This window comes from Meleagris gallopavo, chromosome 27 (assembly GCF_000146605.3).
Source record: "Meleagris gallopavo isolate NT-WF06-2002-E0010 breed Aviagen turkey brand Nicholas breeding stock chromosome 27, Turkey_5.1, whole genome shotgun sequence".
NCBI classification, from domain to species: Eukaryota; Metazoa; Chordata; class Aves; order Galliformes; family Phasianidae; genus Meleagris; species Meleagris gallopavo.
Genome location: NC_015037.2, coordinates 1,328,867 through 1,346,335, shown reverse-complemented (window position 1 = coordinate 1,346,335; position 17,469 = coordinate 1,328,867). Strand labels below are relative to the sequence as shown.

General features: G+C 59.5%; 2 protein-coding genes across 6 annotated transcripts; one reads left to right on the top strand and one right to left on the bottom strand.

Annotated features, from left to right (window-relative positions):
- Nucleotides 1-267: 267 nt before the first annotated feature.
- CGN (cingulin) lies at nt 268-13,339 on the bottom strand. 5 transcript variants are annotated; one of them, XM_010724000.2, is made up of 21 exons: nt 13,253-13,339; nt 7,940-8,797; nt 7,723-7,823; nt 7,420-7,489; nt 7,254-7,349; nt 7,051-7,181; nt 6,762-6,861; nt 6,478-6,690; nt 5,924-6,072; nt 5,702-5,843; nt 5,430-5,630; nt 5,020-5,205; nt 4,490-4,747; nt 3,841-4,011; nt 3,598-3,759; nt 2,866-2,955; nt 1,772-1,855; nt 1,294-1,412; nt 1,110-1,218; nt 827-990; nt 268-670 (listed from the first exon to the last, which is right to left on the bottom strand). In XM_010724000.2, the coding sequence occupies exons 1-21, from the start codon at nt 13,328-13,330 to the stop codon at nt 535-537; spliced, it is 3,618 nt and encodes a 1,205-aa protein (XP_010722302.2). In that variant the 5' UTR covers nt 13,331-13,339; the 3' UTR covers nt 268-534. The 5 variants fall into 5 exon arrangements, with proteins under 5 accessions (XP_010722302.2, XP_010722307.2, XP_010722306.2 ...); XM_010724005.2 differs by having other exon boundaries at nt 3,607-3,759; XM_010724004.2 differs by having other exon boundaries at nt 7,426-7,489.
- Nucleotides 13,340-13,538: 199 nt separating this feature from the next.
- Nucleotides 13,539-16,013, top strand: PSMB4 (proteasome 20S subunit beta 4). Its single transcript, XM_010723998.3, has 7 exons — nt 13,539-13,694; nt 13,915-14,121; nt 14,554-14,700; nt 14,834-14,915; nt 15,012-15,128; nt 15,471-15,559; nt 15,893-16,013. Exons 1-7 carry the CDS (start codon nt 13,573-13,575, stop codon nt 15,903-15,905), a joined length of 777 nt encoding a protein of 258 aa, XP_010722300.1. The 5' UTR covers nt 13,539-13,572; the 3' UTR covers nt 15,906-16,013.
- The last annotated feature ends 1,456 nt before the right edge of the window (nt 16,014-17,469 follow it).

The window sequence follows — 17,469 nt, the reverse complement described above, 5'->3', positions numbered from 1 at the left end:
ACCACACTGAGTGCAGATGGGGAAACTGAGGCAGCGGGGACAGAGGCGGCACTGGGACAGAGGCAGTGCGGCCCCGCTGGAGGCCACGAAGGGGAACTGTGGTAACCACTGCCAATCAACACAATGGTGCTAATTAGCACCTGGCACGGCTCCCATTCTCGTTAATTAGTGATAATGAGGATGTATCTCGGGGCCAGACCCAGCCTGGCAGGAGGGAGCCGCATGCCCCCACCCTGCACCCCAGTCCTGCACCGCTGCCATGGGCTCTGCTGGTGTTGGAATGGTCCATTTTATTGAAAATAGCACTTTGAGAGGGAAAAGAGCGGTGAGGAACAAGGGAGATGATTGCATATAAAAATAAATCGGAGCTGAGGGGCGGCGGCATTCCCTGGGGACCACGGGCCCCGTCCTCGCAGCCACCAACCTTGGGTCCACCAGGGGCAAAAAGCCACGCAAAAGAAGAGGGCCGATGGCCGACGCCAGCGGGGCGGAGGTCTCTGAGCAGTTCCTACAGCCCTGGGGGCTCCGTGGGGCTCAGCAGGAGCTGGTCTGCAGGTTAGCCTCGTTGAGCAGCGAGGCGATGGAGGAGGGCCCATAGGTGCTGTCCTCGTCGGAGCTGAGCGCGTCGTCCTGCAGCGAGGAGTCAGCGGCTGCACGGGCAGCTCTGCGCCTGGGGAAGGAGGAGAGGGGGGAGCGTGGAGCACGGAGAGATGGGGCTGTTGGGCCAAGCCACGGGACGTGGCAGGGCAAGGCTATGGGGCACGGTGAGGGCACGGGGCCCATTCATGGGGCAGTGGCGAGGCCGTGGGGCCGCCTCTCTCCCTACCAGGCCTCCTTCTCCAGTGCCTTGATGCGGCCCTGCAGCTGCTCGTTGAGCTCGTGCTGCTCCTCCAGCTCCCGCTGCGCCTTCTTGCGGGCAGCCTCCAGCCGCTCGATCTCCTCCTCGGCTTCATCCACCTGCCGCTTCAGCGCCTTCACACGCAGGCTCAGCTGCGGGGATGTGGCCATTGATTGCCACAAACCCACGGCTGTGGGGCCACCACCACGCAGTGGTGCGACAACAGGGCCACCAACCCATGGCCAGGGGTGGCCAGGTTCCCACCGCCCACCTGGTCCTTCTGGTCGTTGACATGCTGCCGCTCGTCATCTATCTGGATGGTCAGCTCCTTCACCTTGCGCTCCAGCTTGCGGTTGGAGGACTGGAGGATGCTCTTCTCCCTGCCGGGAGGTGTGGGGTGAGAACCTGATGCTATAGTTGGCCCACGGTGGTGGTAGGGACAACGGGGCCACTACCTCTCCTCAGCCTGCAGCCGGTCCTGCAGCTCCTCCAGGCGCGCCTCCAGCTGTGAGATGGAGCCGCCTGCCTTCTGCATGCCCTCGGAGCTGGCCAGACGGCTCTTCAGCTCCTTGTTCTGGGGACAAGGGGACATGGGGAGAAGGGGACATGGAGGCCACCGGAGGCACCAGGTCAATCCAAGCCTTGGCCATTGGGTCAGCTGAACCCTGGCCTGAGCCACCAAGTCAACACCAGCCTCTGGGGAGGATGGCACGGCTGCTGGTGGAGATCCCAGCCCAGAAACCTCTCCCAAGGAGTGGCCACAATGAGGATGGTTATGCAGTGGCAATTATCATCCAACGCAAAGGGACGTGGGCATGGGGAGGTGCCCAGGGTGCAGCATAATGGCGCAGCGTGGAGCTCAGTGCCCATCACCCACTGCATTCCTATCACTCAGGGCATGGAAGGATGAGGGATGCGGTCCCCAGTGCCCACCTGGCGCTCCAGTGAGACCTTGTCACACTCCAGGTCCTGGCGGCTCGAGCGCTCCTGCAGCAGCTCAGCACGCAGCTGGTCAATCTGGGGATGGGGATGTTGGCCACAGCCTTGGTCGCAGCAGTGCCAGTCCCAATCCCTTCCCAATGGTCACACATCCCAACGAGCGGCTGCCGGCTCCCTCCCCAGTTAGCTGTCCTCTTTCTCTTCCTAACAAGCAGCTGCCACACCTCCCACCCCTGGGTGTGCAGGCAGCAATTCTCCACTGGAGGGTTTAACTGGTTGGACTGGGAGTGGGGACCTTTGGGCACCGTGGTGCAGCCGTGCTTGAGGCCAAAATGGATTTGGTGCACCAGTGGATCAAACCCAATGCTGCAGGGCTCAGCCAAAGCCAACCGTACTGCTTTGGGTGCTATTTTGAAGTCGTGGGAATGGGATTTTGTGCAGCATTGTCTAAATGATAAGTCAACCAAAAAAAAAAAATCACACAGTGACTCTGTCAGAGCCACGCTCCAGTTTCACTGCCACCTACACACTGCATTGCTCAATTTGGACAAATTGAGGACACGTGGAGCAAAGCTCCGCTGGGATGTGCCCGGTTTGGGGGTGAGAAATAGGAAACCCACCCAAGTAACCCACCCCACTCCCCAATCCCCAGCCCTACAGGGTGCCCCTGTGGCCCAGAGTGCCCATACAGGTGGTGGGTCCATTCACTGGCCGAGCCAATACTGCAGTGTTGAGAGGTTTGGCCACGGCATTGGTCACCGTCATCACTCAGCAAGCTCTGCTGAGATGTGCTCCTTTTGGGGATGAAAAATGGGATAACCCATTCCAAAGCCCAGTCCCACGGGGTTGGATCGCCCCTGCGTACCCCACAGAGCTGCAGGCAATGGGGCCACAGCTCGCGCAACCATCGGCAACGCCAGCGCCACCCGTGCCACAGCTCCTGCGTCAGCTCCGGCTTTGAAGCTAATGAGCAGTTGGCTTAATTGGGAGCTGACAGCCTCAACTTCCTGCACAAACACCAACCTCCCCCCATAATTTGGGGCATTGTTTTTGCATCACGCTCGTGGGATTTCCGCTGGCCGCCCTACCTGGTCACGGCTGCGGTTGACGCGCTCGGTCAGCAGCTCGACCGTGCTTCGCTCCTCCTCCAGCTCCTCCTCCAGGCGCTTGGATTTCTCCTGCAGGCAGACAGAGGATCAGCGTTGGCCCCACAGCGCTGGGATGGTACTGGGGTGGTGGGAGAAGGGCTTTTCACCACTATTTGTGGGGTTTCATTGGACAGGGCTGGAAATATGGGTGCACTCCCGCGGCACCGCAGCCCCGTGCAGCTGCAGGATGGCTGAGCACGCTCTGCCCCTCGCTGTCAGTGCTCAGCACTGCAGGGAGCAGGTGGAGGTGTGGGTTTGGGTGTCTTTTTGGATGCTTTTAGGGCATCACAGACCCATTGGTTTTGGGGTGCAAAAAATTGGCTTCTGTGTGCCAGGGGCTGGTTTTGGGGTGCTGTGACCCCGAGTTTTGGGCACCATTGATTTTTCAGGTATCCCAACCTTCATTTTTAGACACTTTGACCCTATATTTTGGGTGCCTGACCCCCATTTTCAAGCAATCAGACCCCGAATTTTGGGCACCCCGACCCAGTGTTTGGGAAACTATGACCCCTGTGATTTTTAGTTGCTCCAGCCACAGGATTTTGGATCCGACGACCCACTCTTTGGGGATCACCACCCTTGGATTTTTGGTTACCCGTGACCTCACATTGCAGGTGCCACAGCCTCACTCTCTGTGTGCCAACAGCTCATTTTTCAGGTGCCCCAACCCACCTCCAGCACCTTGAGCTGCCGCAAGCGGTCGTCCTGGGAGCGCCTCTTGGCATCCACCTCCTCCTCGAGGCCACGCAGGCGCTGCAGCGTCACATCCCGCTCCAGCAGCGCGCCGTCCCGCTCTGTCTGGCTGTCCTGCAGCGCCTGTTTCAGCCTGGTGACCTGGGGACAGTGGTGAGATGCAGGGTGGGGACGGCAACCTCACAACCACCTGGTGGCTGTGGCCACCAGTCCCTGCTCTACCTCGTCCTGCAGCCGTCCCACGCTGAGCTGCATCTTCTCCACCTCGACTCCGCGGTCCTTGGCTTGTTTTTGGGAATCAGTGATCTCCTTGCGGGATTTCTCCTTGCATTCCTCCAGCTGAGCCTTGAGTGCAGCCAGTGAGCGGTTGGACTCCTCTGTCATCTGCTCCAGCTGTGGGAGAACAATGGGACAAGAGGTGGGAAGGGAGGCATGAGGTTGGGGGACATTGCTGCCCGTAGCACTGGCAGTAACCCGTGGGATGGGAGCTGAAGGCATCGGGACTCCGTAAGTGCACCAGAGCAAAGGACAGTGTGACCCTGGATGCAGATTGATGGGGACAGCATGGATTTAGGGAGTGTGAGCACAAACAGAGACATCCCAGCATAACGGGGAAGGATCAAAACAATGGGATGAGCACATCCAAAAAGTGGGGCAGAGTCCCGCAGTGCTGCAGCCAGGGCACCTCAGAGACCAGTGAGACATGGGATGCTTCACCTGGAGGAGATCCAAGAGGACCACCACCCTCTGAGACCTCCCACTAGGATGGGGCTGTGGGTTGTGGGATGGAGGAGATCCATGAGGACCACTGCCCCCTCCACCCACACCCCATGGAGGGGTGACGGAGCAATGAGGTGCAGACGCTCCCCACCTCTCTGTTCAGTTTCTCGGTGCTGCGGTCCAGCAGCCGCTTCTGCTCCTCCAGCTCGATCTTGGCACGCTTCAGCTGCTCCTTCTGCCTCTGCTCGTCCTGGAGGGACGCACTCAGCTCCCGCTGCTCCTGTGCCAGCCGTGCCATTCCCCTCTGCGCCTCATCCAGACGTGTCTCCAGCACCCGCTGCGCCCGCAGCAGCTCCTGCTCACGGTCTGTGGCTTCGCCCAACGACTCTTCTGCGTGTCTGCGCTCTGCCTGGGAGGGAGAGAGGATGGCACCGGGGGACAGCACTCTCCCCTATGATTCCCACTATCCCCAGTGTCCCCCCGGTGCCATCTGCTTCTGCTGTGGCCTCATGACCCCAAACATCCCCCAGATGTCCCAAAGTTCCCCAACATTTCCCACATCTCCCAGTGCCCCCACTGTCCCTCTGGTGCCACCTCCATCCCCCCAAGTCCTCACATTCTCAATATGACCTCATCTTCCCAAACCCCGCATCTTTCAGCCCGGACCCACAGCAACAGTACCTCTAATTTGGTGACCTTCTCTCGGAGCCGTGCCTGGGAGCCCTCCCAGTTTTCCCCCATGCGCTCATAGTCCTTTAGCTGCGTCTCCATGCCCTGCACCTTCCTCCGCAGCTCCTCGTGCTGCTCCTGCAGCTCCCGCAGCGCTGCCTCTGCCGCCTCCCTCTCGCCCTCCAGAGAAACCTTCGCCTGCAACGCATCCACACAACAGGATGGGCCACCTGGCCCCACGGCCAGGCCAGCCCAGGAGATGTGGTGTGAAACTGGGGCCCCATTGCAGCAGTGTGGTGAGATTGCTCCCTGACTCATGGCTGGGCAACACTGAGCCCTTCCCCATCCCACCCCAATCTCATTCAGTCTTCATCCTCTTCGCTCCAATGCCATCACTGCCCCCATCCCCATCCCCCCCTCACCCTGACAGCCTCGTCCCTCTCCTCCCGCAGCCGTTCCATGTCACGGTGGCACTGCTCCATGGCTCCACTGTGGCTCTGGGCCTCATCCCGCACAGTGCTGCGCAGTGCCTGCAGCTCCTTTTCCCGCTGCCTCATCACCTCCTCCCGCTGCTCCTTCTCCTCCGCCAGCTCCCGCTGTGCCTCCCGCGCCCGGCGCAGCTCCTGGGGATGGGATAAGCTCAGAGACCCCAACAGAGCACATGCAGCACCCAGATCCCTCCTTTGCTACACACCGTGCGCAGCGCTTCCATCTCTCCGGGGTCAACTGCGCTGCTCCGCGCCCTCTCCACCTCCTCCCGCGTGGCCGTGAAGCGCTCCCGCAGCTCCCGCAGCTCCTCCTCGAACTCCTCCCGCTCCATCTTCACCTGTAGCAGTCTGGTAATGGGAGTATGGGATGGAGGGGTCCGGCAACCCGCTCAGCCCCAAGCACACGGCCCTGATTTGCTGAGACGCACTCCTGCTTGGCGGCACGCAGCTCATCCTTGTTCCGCTGGAACATCTCCCTCCAGTGCCCCGTCTCCTCGGCACTCTCCTCCAGTTCACGCTGAAGGTTTCGCACCACCACACCGATTTTCTGCTTCTCTGATTCCAGGTCGGCCCGGTTCTGGAGAACAGGGGGGGAGCACTTGGAGTGGGCGTTGCTGGGGGATGCTGAGCCCCTGCCCAGTGGTGTGCTGCCCAGTGATGCTCCAAGGATGCTCTGGAGATGCTCAGACCCTGCCAGGGGATGTTCTGCCAGGGGTTCTCCAGGTATGTTCTCAAGGATGCTTGGGCTCTGTCCAGGGATTCTCTGCCCTGAGGATGCTCAGACTGTGCCCAGAATGCTCTGGGAATGTTGATGCTCTGTCCGGTTTAACACCACACAAAGCAGCCCCCCAGAAAGTGACCCGAGGATGCAAGGGACCCCACAGCACCAGGCAACACTGATAGCTCCAGGCTCCTCCAAGGATGGAGCGCAGAGAAATGGGGCAGTACACAGAACCTCGTGTCCCAAACACAGAGCCCTCACCTGCGAGATGTCCTCCACGCTGCGCCGCAGCTGCTCCATGTCGCTGTGGCACTGCAGCCGCAAGCGCTCCAGCTCACGGTCGTGGTTGGCCACCTCTTCCTTCAGAGCCCCTTTCAGCGCCGTCAGCTCCCGTTCCCGCAGCCTCAGATGCTCCTCCAATCGCTGCCGGGAGCTCAGGGCCTCCTCCAGCTCCTCATGGGTCTCCTCCAGCTCCTGGAACACAGAGGTGGCTGTGGTTGGTGGCACAGTGAAGGTTGGTTGTGGAGCAGTGCATGTGGCCATACCTTGTACAGAGCGTTGGTGTCCACGGCTGTGCCCATCTCTGTGCGCACCGCTTTCAGCTGCTCCTCTGCCCGCGTCTGTGCTGCCTTTGCCTCCCCGAGCCTGTGGGCACAGCAGCCCTCAGACCCCGCAACGCACAGCAGAGCTCTCAGATCCCTCTGATGGAGAGGGAAATCCAGACCACATCCACAGCTCAAAGGATGGTGAGCTCCACACCACTGGATGAGGACAGTGCGGGGACCCCAGCACCCAGCACAGCACTGCAGGAACGCGGCCCCACGCAGCCCTTACTCCTTGGTGCTCCTCTGCAGCTCCTGCATTCTCTTCTCCAGCGCTGCCCGCAGCTGTGCACTCTCCTCCTGCGCCTCCTCCAGCGCCCGCGCGGTGCTGCGCTCCTTGGTCAGCTCCAGCTTCTGGCGGAGCTGCATGGGGGGGATGGCGGTGACAACGGCAGCCCTACCCGAGGGACACCCACCTCCACCCAGCAGCCTCACCTTGCTCTCCTCGTCCAACCTTTCCTGCAGCTCCTCCACCCTCTGGGCCAACGCGTGGTGCTGGGGCTGGGAGCACGCCTTCCCCTTGGTGGGTGCCTGGGGACACACCGGGCTCAGTGCCACCCCCTGCACCTCAGACCCTTAACCCTGCCCTTAACCCACTCACCCCCACCTCCTGCAACTTCTCCAGCACCAGTGCAGCCTTCCTCTTCAGCATCGCGCCGCTGTCCCTGCTCCTGGGGACATCATGGCAGAGGCAACGTGTTGGGTGTGGGATGGAGCAGGATGGGCACAAGGAAGGATGGGGCACCCCAAGCACTTCACTGCTGTCATTCCCCAAATCCTCGGCGCTCAACCACGTGGCACCAATTGCTGTGTTCCCAACCCACCGACACCCAACCACACAGCATTGCCATTCCCAACCGCCCTGCAATGTGGCACAGCCACACCCAGGTCTGGGGACACTCACCCCTCCTTCAGGATCCCATAGATGACCTCCTTGGGGTCCTCACTGCTGCCGGGCTGGGCTACCTCCTGCTGGTCCCGCAGCAGATCCGGCGTTGACTTCAGCTGCCAGCGGGACGGAGATCTCAGCACTGGGCACCAACCCCACACTGGAGTTCCACTCCCACCCCATGGCCATGGGACCACCGAGCGGTGCCACCTCCACCCAACACCTCCTGTACCTGCAGCTCTGTCTGGGCTTTGCTCTGCAGTCGCTCCTCAGTGCCACGATTCACCGTTCCAGTTTTGCCTGCCCCGGTGGGCAATGGGGACGGTGCGCCCACAACGCGGCCATCGGGAACGGTGCTGCGGGCATCCAGGCTCTGTGAGCGTTTCCTCTCCTCCAGGGCCACACGGGATCTCCGCGCCGCACGGCCGCGCTGCTGCACTTTGCCATCAAATTTACTGATGAGAGAATTCACCGAGGAGAGCGGTTCGGTGTCGATGTCACCACCTGCGTGCCGCGACGCCGGGCTCTCCGAGTCTGAGGAGGGCGTGACCCCAATCCCGGAGCCTTTGCGATGTGTGGGGTGGGCAATGCTCAGCGTGCTGCTGCTCCTGGAGCCGGTGGCCACGGGCTCATCGCCAGCAGCCAGCAGATTGCCATGGGACTGCGTCCGGCGCAGCTCAGCCCCCATCTTGCTATGGGGTTTGTGCCGGGTGGGCACCGGGGCGGCACCGTTCTCTTCATCTGACACGCTGTAGGAAGGCTGTGGGCGCACATAGGGGTTCTCGGGGAGGTCCGGCTCAGGGGGCGGATCTGGGGGCCGTGGGCTGGTGGTCCCTGCAGGGTAGGAGCCGTCGCTTTTGATCTGCACCCCGAAGGAATCTCCACCCTTATCGCCACTGTTGAGGACAACGAAGGGCTGCCCTGCGATGCCCTGCACGCGCACGGCCACCCCATAGGAGCCCGGCTTGGTGCGCGCCTTCGGGGCCTTCTTGGGCTCCTGGAGGTCATTGATGAAGCGGATCTGGACACCGTAGTCCACCGGGCTCTGCTTCTCTGCCGTGCGCTCCATGCCGGGTGCAGTGCTGCTGTTCTGGGGAGAGGGCAGAGTCACAGTGGGACCCACGGTCTGTGCTCCCCAGTGCTGGGGGGATGCCGCTCCATATGGCTGACACGGCCCCATAGGACAGATGTGGCCTCATAGTGGGAATGCAGCCTCACAGGGACAGGCATGGCCCCATAGGGGATACAAAGACCCACAGTAGGGACACTACATCACGGAGTGGACATGGCCCCATAAGGCAGATGCAGACCCACAGGGTTGATGCTGCCCCATAAGACAGACATGGCCCCACAGTGCAGATGTGGTCCCACAGCAGGGATGCGACCCCATAGTGCTGCAGACCCGGTGGCACTGCTCCCACGCACAGCACAGCCCCCGATCCCACTGTGATTTCAGCGCAGACGGAGCCCTTTCCTCAGATCAAGCCAACAGTGAAACACTCATAGAAAGCGCCGGTGGACTGCTAGCCCCACACTGCACCCTCAGCCCCACGCAGCTCCGATCCCGCAGGACCGGTCCGACCCCACAGCCCAGCGCGGCGCTGACACCCGGCACTCACCAGCGTCCTCCGCTCGCCCTCCGTCACCACCGAACCGCGGACACCGCAGCTCCGGGAGCTCCGGCAGGACTGATGCAGAGCGACAGCAGAGCCCCGGGCAGCCCCGGCCCCACAGCGCTGCGCTCCTCCACTGCTGCCTCTGGGGCCGGCAGCTCCGTGTGCTGCCCAAAATAACTGCACTGCGAGCGGCACCGCGGGCACCGCGCTCAGCGCACGACCATGGGATGGTGGCACAGAGCCGGGGTCACCACGTCCCGCACGTAGGGAGAAAGGGAGAACGGCACCAAAATCTCACGTTTCCAGCTTTTGGTCCCGATGTCACCCCACAGTGCAGCCCACACATCCACCCCCGTGCCCATCCCAAAGCCTCAGCTCCGGGCACACTGCAGAGGACAAATGGCCACAGGGACCCCACGGTGCCAGCGCTGAGGTTTTGCCAAACCCAGCACATGGCAGAGGTTCAGTGCCAAGCTCAGCCGCAGCAGAGAACCAGCCCTGAGCAGATGGTGGAGGTGGCAGCACCTGGCACCCAGCGGGGTGGCCATGGGGACGAGGGCCACTGCCATGAGCTCGTTGTCCCCACATGGCATCACAGTAATGAGATCGGTACCAGATCCCCAAATGTCCTCAAGTTCATCCTGCAATCACCCTACGGTCAAGCTACGGCCACCCCATTGCCATCCCACGGGCACCCCACAGTTTTCCCATGAACATTGTGTCTCTACGGTCACCCCATTGCACCATTTCCCTGTGGCCACCCTACGGGTTCCCTACAGTCATGATATCCCCACGGCCACCCCACTGCCACCCTACGAGTGCAGCAGTGAGGACGGATTCTTTTCCTCCATAGGTACGCAGTGGGTCCAGCCCCACAGCTCGAGCCAGGAGCAGGTGAGCACTAATCCCCAGGAATGCCCCGTCCTGGCTGGGCTCCAGCACTCAGATAAAGGGGAACAGACCACATTCCAACACAGGAACGCAGTGTTGATCCCACAACAGCACACAGCCCCCAGGAGGGGATCTCAGTGCAAATGAGGGTGACGAAAAGGGGGACCCCATTTGTCGTCCCTGGGGGCACTTGGCCTGATGGCACCCAGCTCTGCCCTGCAGCCGCGTGTGGCAGGCGGCCAACTCTGCTCATGCAGATACGGAGCACAAAGGGCCCTTTGTGGGCACCGCAACCCACAGAGCTGTTGTGCAACGGGCGGGCAGCGCCGGGAGGGGAAGGCATCGGCACCGCACGTCCCAGCCAGAGGCACGGGAACAGCGGGATCCGAGCACAAAAATATCTCTTTTTCTGCCCGTTTCCTGGGCTTCAGGCTCTCTGCACCAAAGGCTCTGCTCCACCTGCAGCACCGATTGCTCAATAGGAACAAAGTCTGCGTGGTTCCGTGTGCCGGCAGCGCCCTGCCTGCAACCCCGACCAACACCGGCGCTGCGCAAGGATCCGAAACCCGAAACCAGGAGCGCGTCACGGGGCCGCGTCCGCCCCACGCCCCAGGGACGTCACCTCAGGTTAATCATCAACCGGGCACCGACGGCCCCGTCCTACTTCCTGCCCCCCTGCGGCGGGCATGCAGCCCTAAAACCCAACAGGTGTTGAGGAAAGCCGCCCTGGGATGAATGGCTGCCAATGGGTCACAACCCAGTGGTCCACGGCAAACCCTGACAGCCAACACGAATGGCCAACCCCAACAGTCCACATGTGCGGCCAACCCCAATGGCCAACCCCAATGGCCAACTCCAATGGCCCACAAAAGTGGCCAAGCCCAACAACCAGCCCTGACAGCCAACCCTCATGGCCAACCCCAACAGTCCATGAGTGCAGCCAACCCAACGGCCAACCCTAATGGTCAGATCGATGTCTATGGGGTTGGGACTGAAAGGCATGCTCTCTATGGGATCACTGCCAGAAAAGGAGGTACTATGGGATAGATACCTATGGAATTGGGACTGGAAGCTACGTTCTGTGTGGGATTGCTGCCTACAGGAGCAGGGCTGGAAAATGTGCTGTCTGGAGGATCATTATCTATGGGACCTAAGCTGGAAATCACACTGTCTATGGCATTGTTACCTGGGGGATCCTTATCTATGGGATCCAAGTTGGAAGCTGTGCTTTCTATTGGACTGTTATCTATGGGATCAGGGCTGGAAGCAGCGCTTTAAATGGGATCACTGTCTAAGGGATCAGGATTCTTATCTATGGGATCCAAGCTGGAAGCCCCGCTATCTATGGAACTGTTATCTATGGGATCCTTATCTATGGGATCCAAGCTGGAAGCCGCGCTCCAAACCAGCCTGACTGGTCAGGGTGGTGGGGAGCAAACCCAGCCCAGAGCAATCCGCACACTCCAAACAAAGGGTTGGAACAGCGGGCACAGAGCACAGGGACAGGTTATCCTGGGGACAGCTGAGCTGGGCAGCCCTACCCCGCACTGCAGGGATGGGGCAGCGCCAGGCAGCATTTAGGGTTCCATTGGCACCGAGACCCCAGCAGCACTGGGCACACTGGGGCGGATCGGGGCCAGGGGTATCACGTCCCACCATGCACACTTTTGGCGTTTCTCTCCCACTGAAGCTGAGCGCCAGGCGAAGTAGGGCAGCATTAAAGATGCAGGAGGTGCCACGTTACGGCCGCCCGCAGCCAGGAACGGTCAGACCCAGTGACGCCGTGAGTCCTGGAACAACGCTATGGGATGGGGCTCAGCCTTGGGCAGCTCCAAAACGATTATCTCAGTTCTAACAAGGTCTGGAGGGAACGGACCCACAGTCCCAGAGGTGCTCGGGGTGGGAGGAGCAGGGCTGGGACAAGGCTCTTATCAGCAGAGATAAGGACAGAGCCACAAAGGCCGCGTGGAATTTACAAGCAGAACAGCCCTGAAAGGGACAGGAATGGGATCTGTGAGGCTCTGGGGCCCTACAGAGCAGTGCCTATGGGAACACTGCAGTGGCGGCTCTGTGGGAGGGGGACGGCACCGCCTGTAGACGGGTTCATGGGGACCCAGAACGTTTATAAGGAAATGCAGATCTCCTATGGAAGGGGCAGAGCACCTAAAGGGGCAGGGAGGGGCTATAGGGACAGGGGGTCCCTGAAGGATCCTACAGATGGAGAAGGAAGACCCAAAGCAGAGCAGAACCTTTACTGGGGGGCATCCTATGGGATGTACTATGGGGCACATCACACCCCAGAACAAGGACTTTTGGGGAGTTCTGTAGGGCAGAGCATCTCCCAACAGAGTCAGCCCCTACGGGATCTGTAAGGGGACCCTATAGGGACCGTAGTGTCAAGCAACCCCTATGCAGCCCCAGTGGGACTGGTTGCAGGGCTCCATCCCTATAAGCTCTGCCGTGGGGAAAGGCACGGCCCAGGAAGGGCAGCCCTGCAGCCCAGCCCTACAGGCAGTGCCACAGGGCACAGCGCACCCAGGAAGGACAACACCAGCAGGCACAGCCCAATGGGCTCCGCCATGGGGCAGGACAAGCTCCAAGGGCAGCAGCCCGATGGACCCAGCCCTATATTCTCTGCCATGGAGCAGGACAGGACCCACAGACCCCAGCCCCCATTGGGTTCTGCCATGGGGCAGGACATGCTGCGTGAACCCCAGTAACTCTGGACTCAGCCCCTGTAACACTCCATCATAGGACAGGACACGTTCAAAGGACACCAGCTCCTATGACTCTGGCCCCCACGGGTTCTGCCGTGGGCCAGAAGAGGCTGCAGACCCCGACCGCTATAGCCCCAAGCCCTATAGGCTCCACTCTAAGGGCAGCAGGACGCGCTCTAAGAGCAGCAGCACCTAGAGCCCCAGATCTTATATGCTCTGCCACAGAGCAGGACAAGACCCGCAGACGCTGACCCCTATGCCCCGGCCTCTCTGGGCCCCGTCGCGAGGTCAGGACCCCCGTTCCCCCAGCCCCGCACTCACCGTTCCGCACCGCCCCGCACACCTCCGCCGCCGCCCCAACCTGTTACCTCCGCCACGCACCACCCCCTGCGCTCCCATTGGGCCGCTCCGCTCGAGGCCCCGCCTTAAGGTGGAGCAAAGCCGCGCAAACCGCGCCCCCAACCACGCCCCCACAAGCTATCTCAACCCTGTCTTACTTCCGCCACTCCCAACATGGCGCTCTCCACGCTCCCCGTCCCGCACCGCCCTCAAGATGGCTCCACCCCGTCTCTAGCACTACGGTGGCCGGCGGAGGCCTTACTTCCGGCGCGCGTGCGCAGCGCGGCCGCACGGTGACTAAGATGGAGGTCGGGGGAGCGCGCTTACCGCCGCCGTTCTGGGCCGGGGGTCCCTCCCCGGGGGCAGCGTACAGCCCCGGGGGGATCGGGATCGGGGCCGGGCTGCGGCCCTACAGCGGCACCCTGTGAGCGGGGAGGGGCGCAGAGATGGGCGTGGGATGGCAGCGGGGCTGTGGGGGCGGGCGTGCGGGCAGCGATGGCGATGGGAGCACGGGGGGCTGCGGGACACGGGGGATGGGGGGCGGGGGGCACCGGGAGGGAAGGGAAGGGAAGGGAAGGGAAGGGAAGGCGGCCCTGGGGCTGGAGGGGGGGTGGTCGGGGCGGCACTGACGTGTGGGTCCGCAGGAGCCCCATGGTGACGGGCGCGTCGGTGCTGGGCGTCAAGTTTGAGGGCGGCGTGGTGATCGCGGCGGACATGATGGGCTCCTACGGGTCCCTCGCGCGCTTCCGCAGCATCTCCCGGCTGCTGAGGGTCAACGACAGCACCGTGCTGGGCGCCTCCGGCGACTACGCCGACTTCCAGTACCTGACACAGGTCATCAACCAGATGGTGTAAGTCCTGCTGCGTCCAGGCACCGCATCTCGAGTTTGAAGGGACTCGCTGGGACCCTCCAGCTCCGTGTCCTTCGTTCACTGCTGGCCTTTGGCCGCTTCTCTTGGTGTCAGTTTGCGTTTCCAGGCAGCCCACAGGGAGTTGATGTGAGGTTTTCAAGAGAAGGGTGGATGTGGTTTAGTGGTTACAGATGTCTTAATGGTTTGGATTTGGTGATATCGAAGATCTTCTCCAGCCCATAATGATTCTGAGTGGTGATGGGTTGGGGCTGCACCTGATGATCTTAGGAGTCTTTTCCGAACTTAATGATTCTATTATTCTATTTTGTGATCCCTTGTCCTGCTCACAGTACAGCCGGAGGTAGGCTGGGTGCTGGCCTGCTGGCTCCCGGCTCCTCTGAGTTGAGCGATTTTTTTTTCTCCCTGCTTTAGCATTGATGAGGAACTGCTGGGAGATGGCCACAGTTACAGCCCCAAAGCCATTCATTCCTGGCTGACCAGAGTCATGTACAACCGGAGGTCCAAGATCAACCCACTGTGGAACACTGTTGTTATTGGAGGGTTCTACAACGGTGAGAGGTGAGGACATTGGGGGTGACCCCACCAGCCCAGTTCTGTTGGATGGGAACATCCTTAGGGGTTCCCCTGGCTAGGAGTTGTGCCCTGGGTGCACAGTGCATGCAGCAGTGATGCTCACAGCTCTGTCCTTCAGCTTCCTTGGTTACGTGGACATGCTCGGCGTGGCCTACGAAGCCCCAACGCTCGCTACAGGCTACGGCGCGTACCTGGCTCAGGTTAGTGCTCACAAGTGGGAACGTGGGGCACATTAAGGCAGCAACCTAGCTGCTGGGTGACTGTTGAGCTGTTGGGTTTGATGACATTTTTTTCAGCCTCTGATGAGAGAAACCTTGGAGAAGAAGCCCAGCCTGACCAAGGAGGAAGCCCGCGACTTGATTGAGCGCTGCATGAAGATTTTGTACTACAGAGACGCTCGGTCCTTCAACAGAGTGAGTGCTGCACATTGGCTGCAGAGCTTTGTGCTTGATCTCCCATTTCCTCCACAGTGACACCTAGAGCTGAAGTCCTGTAGCTTTGGGAACGTTCTTACCACAGTGAGCCAACTCCACTTGTCCACTCAGGAAAAAGACAGACATTACTGAATGCAGAGCCACATTAAAGCAAATGAATCATAAATCATCAGATGTCCCAAGTTGGATGGACCCGTAACACTGAGTTGGACTCAATGATCATTATTGGCAATAAATAATGAGAGCTTTCGTAGGGCCCATCATAAATCCAAGTCTGGAGGTCGGGCTTTACTGAAAGCTTCTACTGTTTCTTCTCTTCAGTATGAAGTCGCCACTGTAACAGAGAAGGGAGTGGAGGTGGAGGGACCACTGACCCTGGAGGCCAACTGGGATATCGCACACCTCGTCAGGTAATGGGCCGGTGACACAAGCTCTGCGTGCTGTCGGTCTGGCAAAAAGCAAGGGCACAAAGTGGTGTAGGTGTGGGTGGGTGATAGGCGCCCACTGCAGGTCAGCATCTCTGCCTTACACTCCAGTTGAGGTCTCATGATTCCCTGCTGCAGCCACATCCTGTCTTGGCCAGGGAATGGCTCTGGGCAGCAGAGAGCTTCTCAGTGATGGACCTCCTGAGATTTTGCTCCTTTGCTCCTCTTCAGTACAAAGCTCTGCTCTGATTGTGGTGGTGCACGCGTGGGCCGCATCCCCATTGTGTCACACCCTGACCCTATAAACTCTTCTTGCAGTGGCTTCGAGTGATCTCTGCAGAACTGCTTTGTTGCGTCTGTACTTCTGGGTGATGTACATCAGAAAACTCCTTTTGAAGTTCCCATTTCTTTTGGAGATGAAATAAACCTGTTAAGATGATCCTCTGCGTTTGTGCTGTGTCCAGAATTGAAGGTTCTGACTCCTCAAAACACACCTGTGCTGCAGGAAGATGTCTGAGAGCTGAGTCCTTTATTCCTGGAGAAGGGCAGCAAAAATGTCCTTTTGTTGTTTGCTGAACGTTTTCTGGTAGGCGTTGTGCTCCACTAAAGACAATTATAGTCCTCCTCCCCTTGGCAATGCTTTTATCAGACCATCTTGGGTCAAAGTGCTCTTTCACCGCCTCCATTTAACACTGTGAGCTCATTTCTGCCAAAGGTGACAAAGCTTCTTCCCCTTCTGTGTTGTAGTAGAAGTTTCTGCGTTGCCAGGTGGCGCTGATGGCAGCTGAAGGACTCACCTGTGGGACCTGAGTCGGTTCTGGTCCTAACTGATGCCTGTTCACTTCCCATGTGCTGAATCTTAAGTGAAATGCACAGCTGCTTCACCATTTGCCCTAGTTAAAGAAAAATCTACGGGAGCACGAGTTGCTATGGCAGTGGGCTGTTCCAGTAACCCACTTAGTGCAGCTCGTGCCATATTCCTCTGGAACTGGGAATTTCTCAGCCCTGGTATCATTTTATGAACGTTAAGAGTGGCATTACTACCACTGAGTATAAGCAGCTCCAATGGCAGAATCCTGCCTCAAGCGTTACTGCCATGTACACACTTCAACTGCCGTCCCACTTTGAGCAAGGCCGTGTCCCTAAGGGCAGGGGAATCCACCCGGAGCGGAGCTCTGTGCTCTGCTCCCATGTCTTCGTGAGGCACTGTGATATCCCAACAGCTGGGCAGCTCTCCATAATAAAAACGCGTGTTTATAAATCCATTTCCCTGGTTTTATTAAATGTTCCACGTATGTACATTTTAAAGATGAACCATTTACAGGTCTGCACATGCTGCCTCCTGCTTTCCTTAGGTCATAGGGCAGGTTCACAAAACCTCTATGGAAACAGAAAGGTGCAGGTGCTTCTGAATTCTGTATGTCAAAATGCTTCCGCTTATACCGTAATACATACAATTAAAAAACCCTCAAACATGCAAATTGTAGAAAAATTTAAGCTGGCAGTGAAAAATAAAAACAAACGTCTTTTTTTTGTGCATGTCACAGTTTGTTTCGTTAAATCAGATTTCTAATTCTAAGGAACGTAGTGTCTGATGCCACTGCTTAAAGCACGTTTATCAACTACTCGTCATTAATCAACGCTTAATGGTCCATACATTTAACTCCCATCTATAGGGGAAGACCAGGGCAGCCTCGACTTCCCTCTTCCATCTGCACTCTCTCTCGGGGACTCTTTGGAGCGCGGTGGGCTCCCATGGAGGACCTGACCCAACCGCGCGGCAGCGCTGGGGCTCCAAGAACCATCGCTGGCACTGAGCAGGCAAAATGCTTCCGCTTGTGTTTGGATCCCGTGTCCCAGCTCACAAGCCAAGGAATTACTCTTCAAAAGAAAAT

What these genes read in the sequence shown, in the direction of transcription:
- CGN (XM_010724000.2), bottom strand. Translation starts at nt 13,330, where the DNA reads ATGGGAGCGCAGGGGGTGGTGCGTGGCGGAGGTAACAGGTTGGGGCGG. An exon ending in AGAAGTTGCAGGAGGTGGGG is followed by an intron (nt 7,350 to 7,419) that starts GTGAGTGGGTTA and finishes GTGTGTCCCCAG; the next exon opens with GCACCCACCAAGGGGAAGGC. An exon ending in CTGCAGAGGAGCACCAAGGA is followed by an intron (nt 6,862 to 7,050) that starts GTAAGGGCTGCG and finishes CTGTGCCCACAG; the next exon opens with GCTCGGGGAGGCAAAGGCAG.
- PSMB4 (XM_010723998.3), top strand. Translation starts at nt 13,573, where the DNA reads ATGGAGGTCGGGGGAGCGCGCTTACCGCCGCCGTTCTGGGCCGGGGGT. An exon ending in CAGGTCATCAACCAGATGGT is followed by an intron (nt 14,122 to 14,553) that starts GTAAGTCCTGCT and finishes TCCCTGCTTTAG; the next exon opens with CATTGATGAGGAACTGCTGG. An exon ending in GGGTTCTACAACGGTGAGAG is followed by an intron (nt 14,701 to 14,833) that starts GTGAGGACATTG and finishes TCTGTCCTTCAG; the next exon opens with CTTCCTTGGTTACGTGGACA.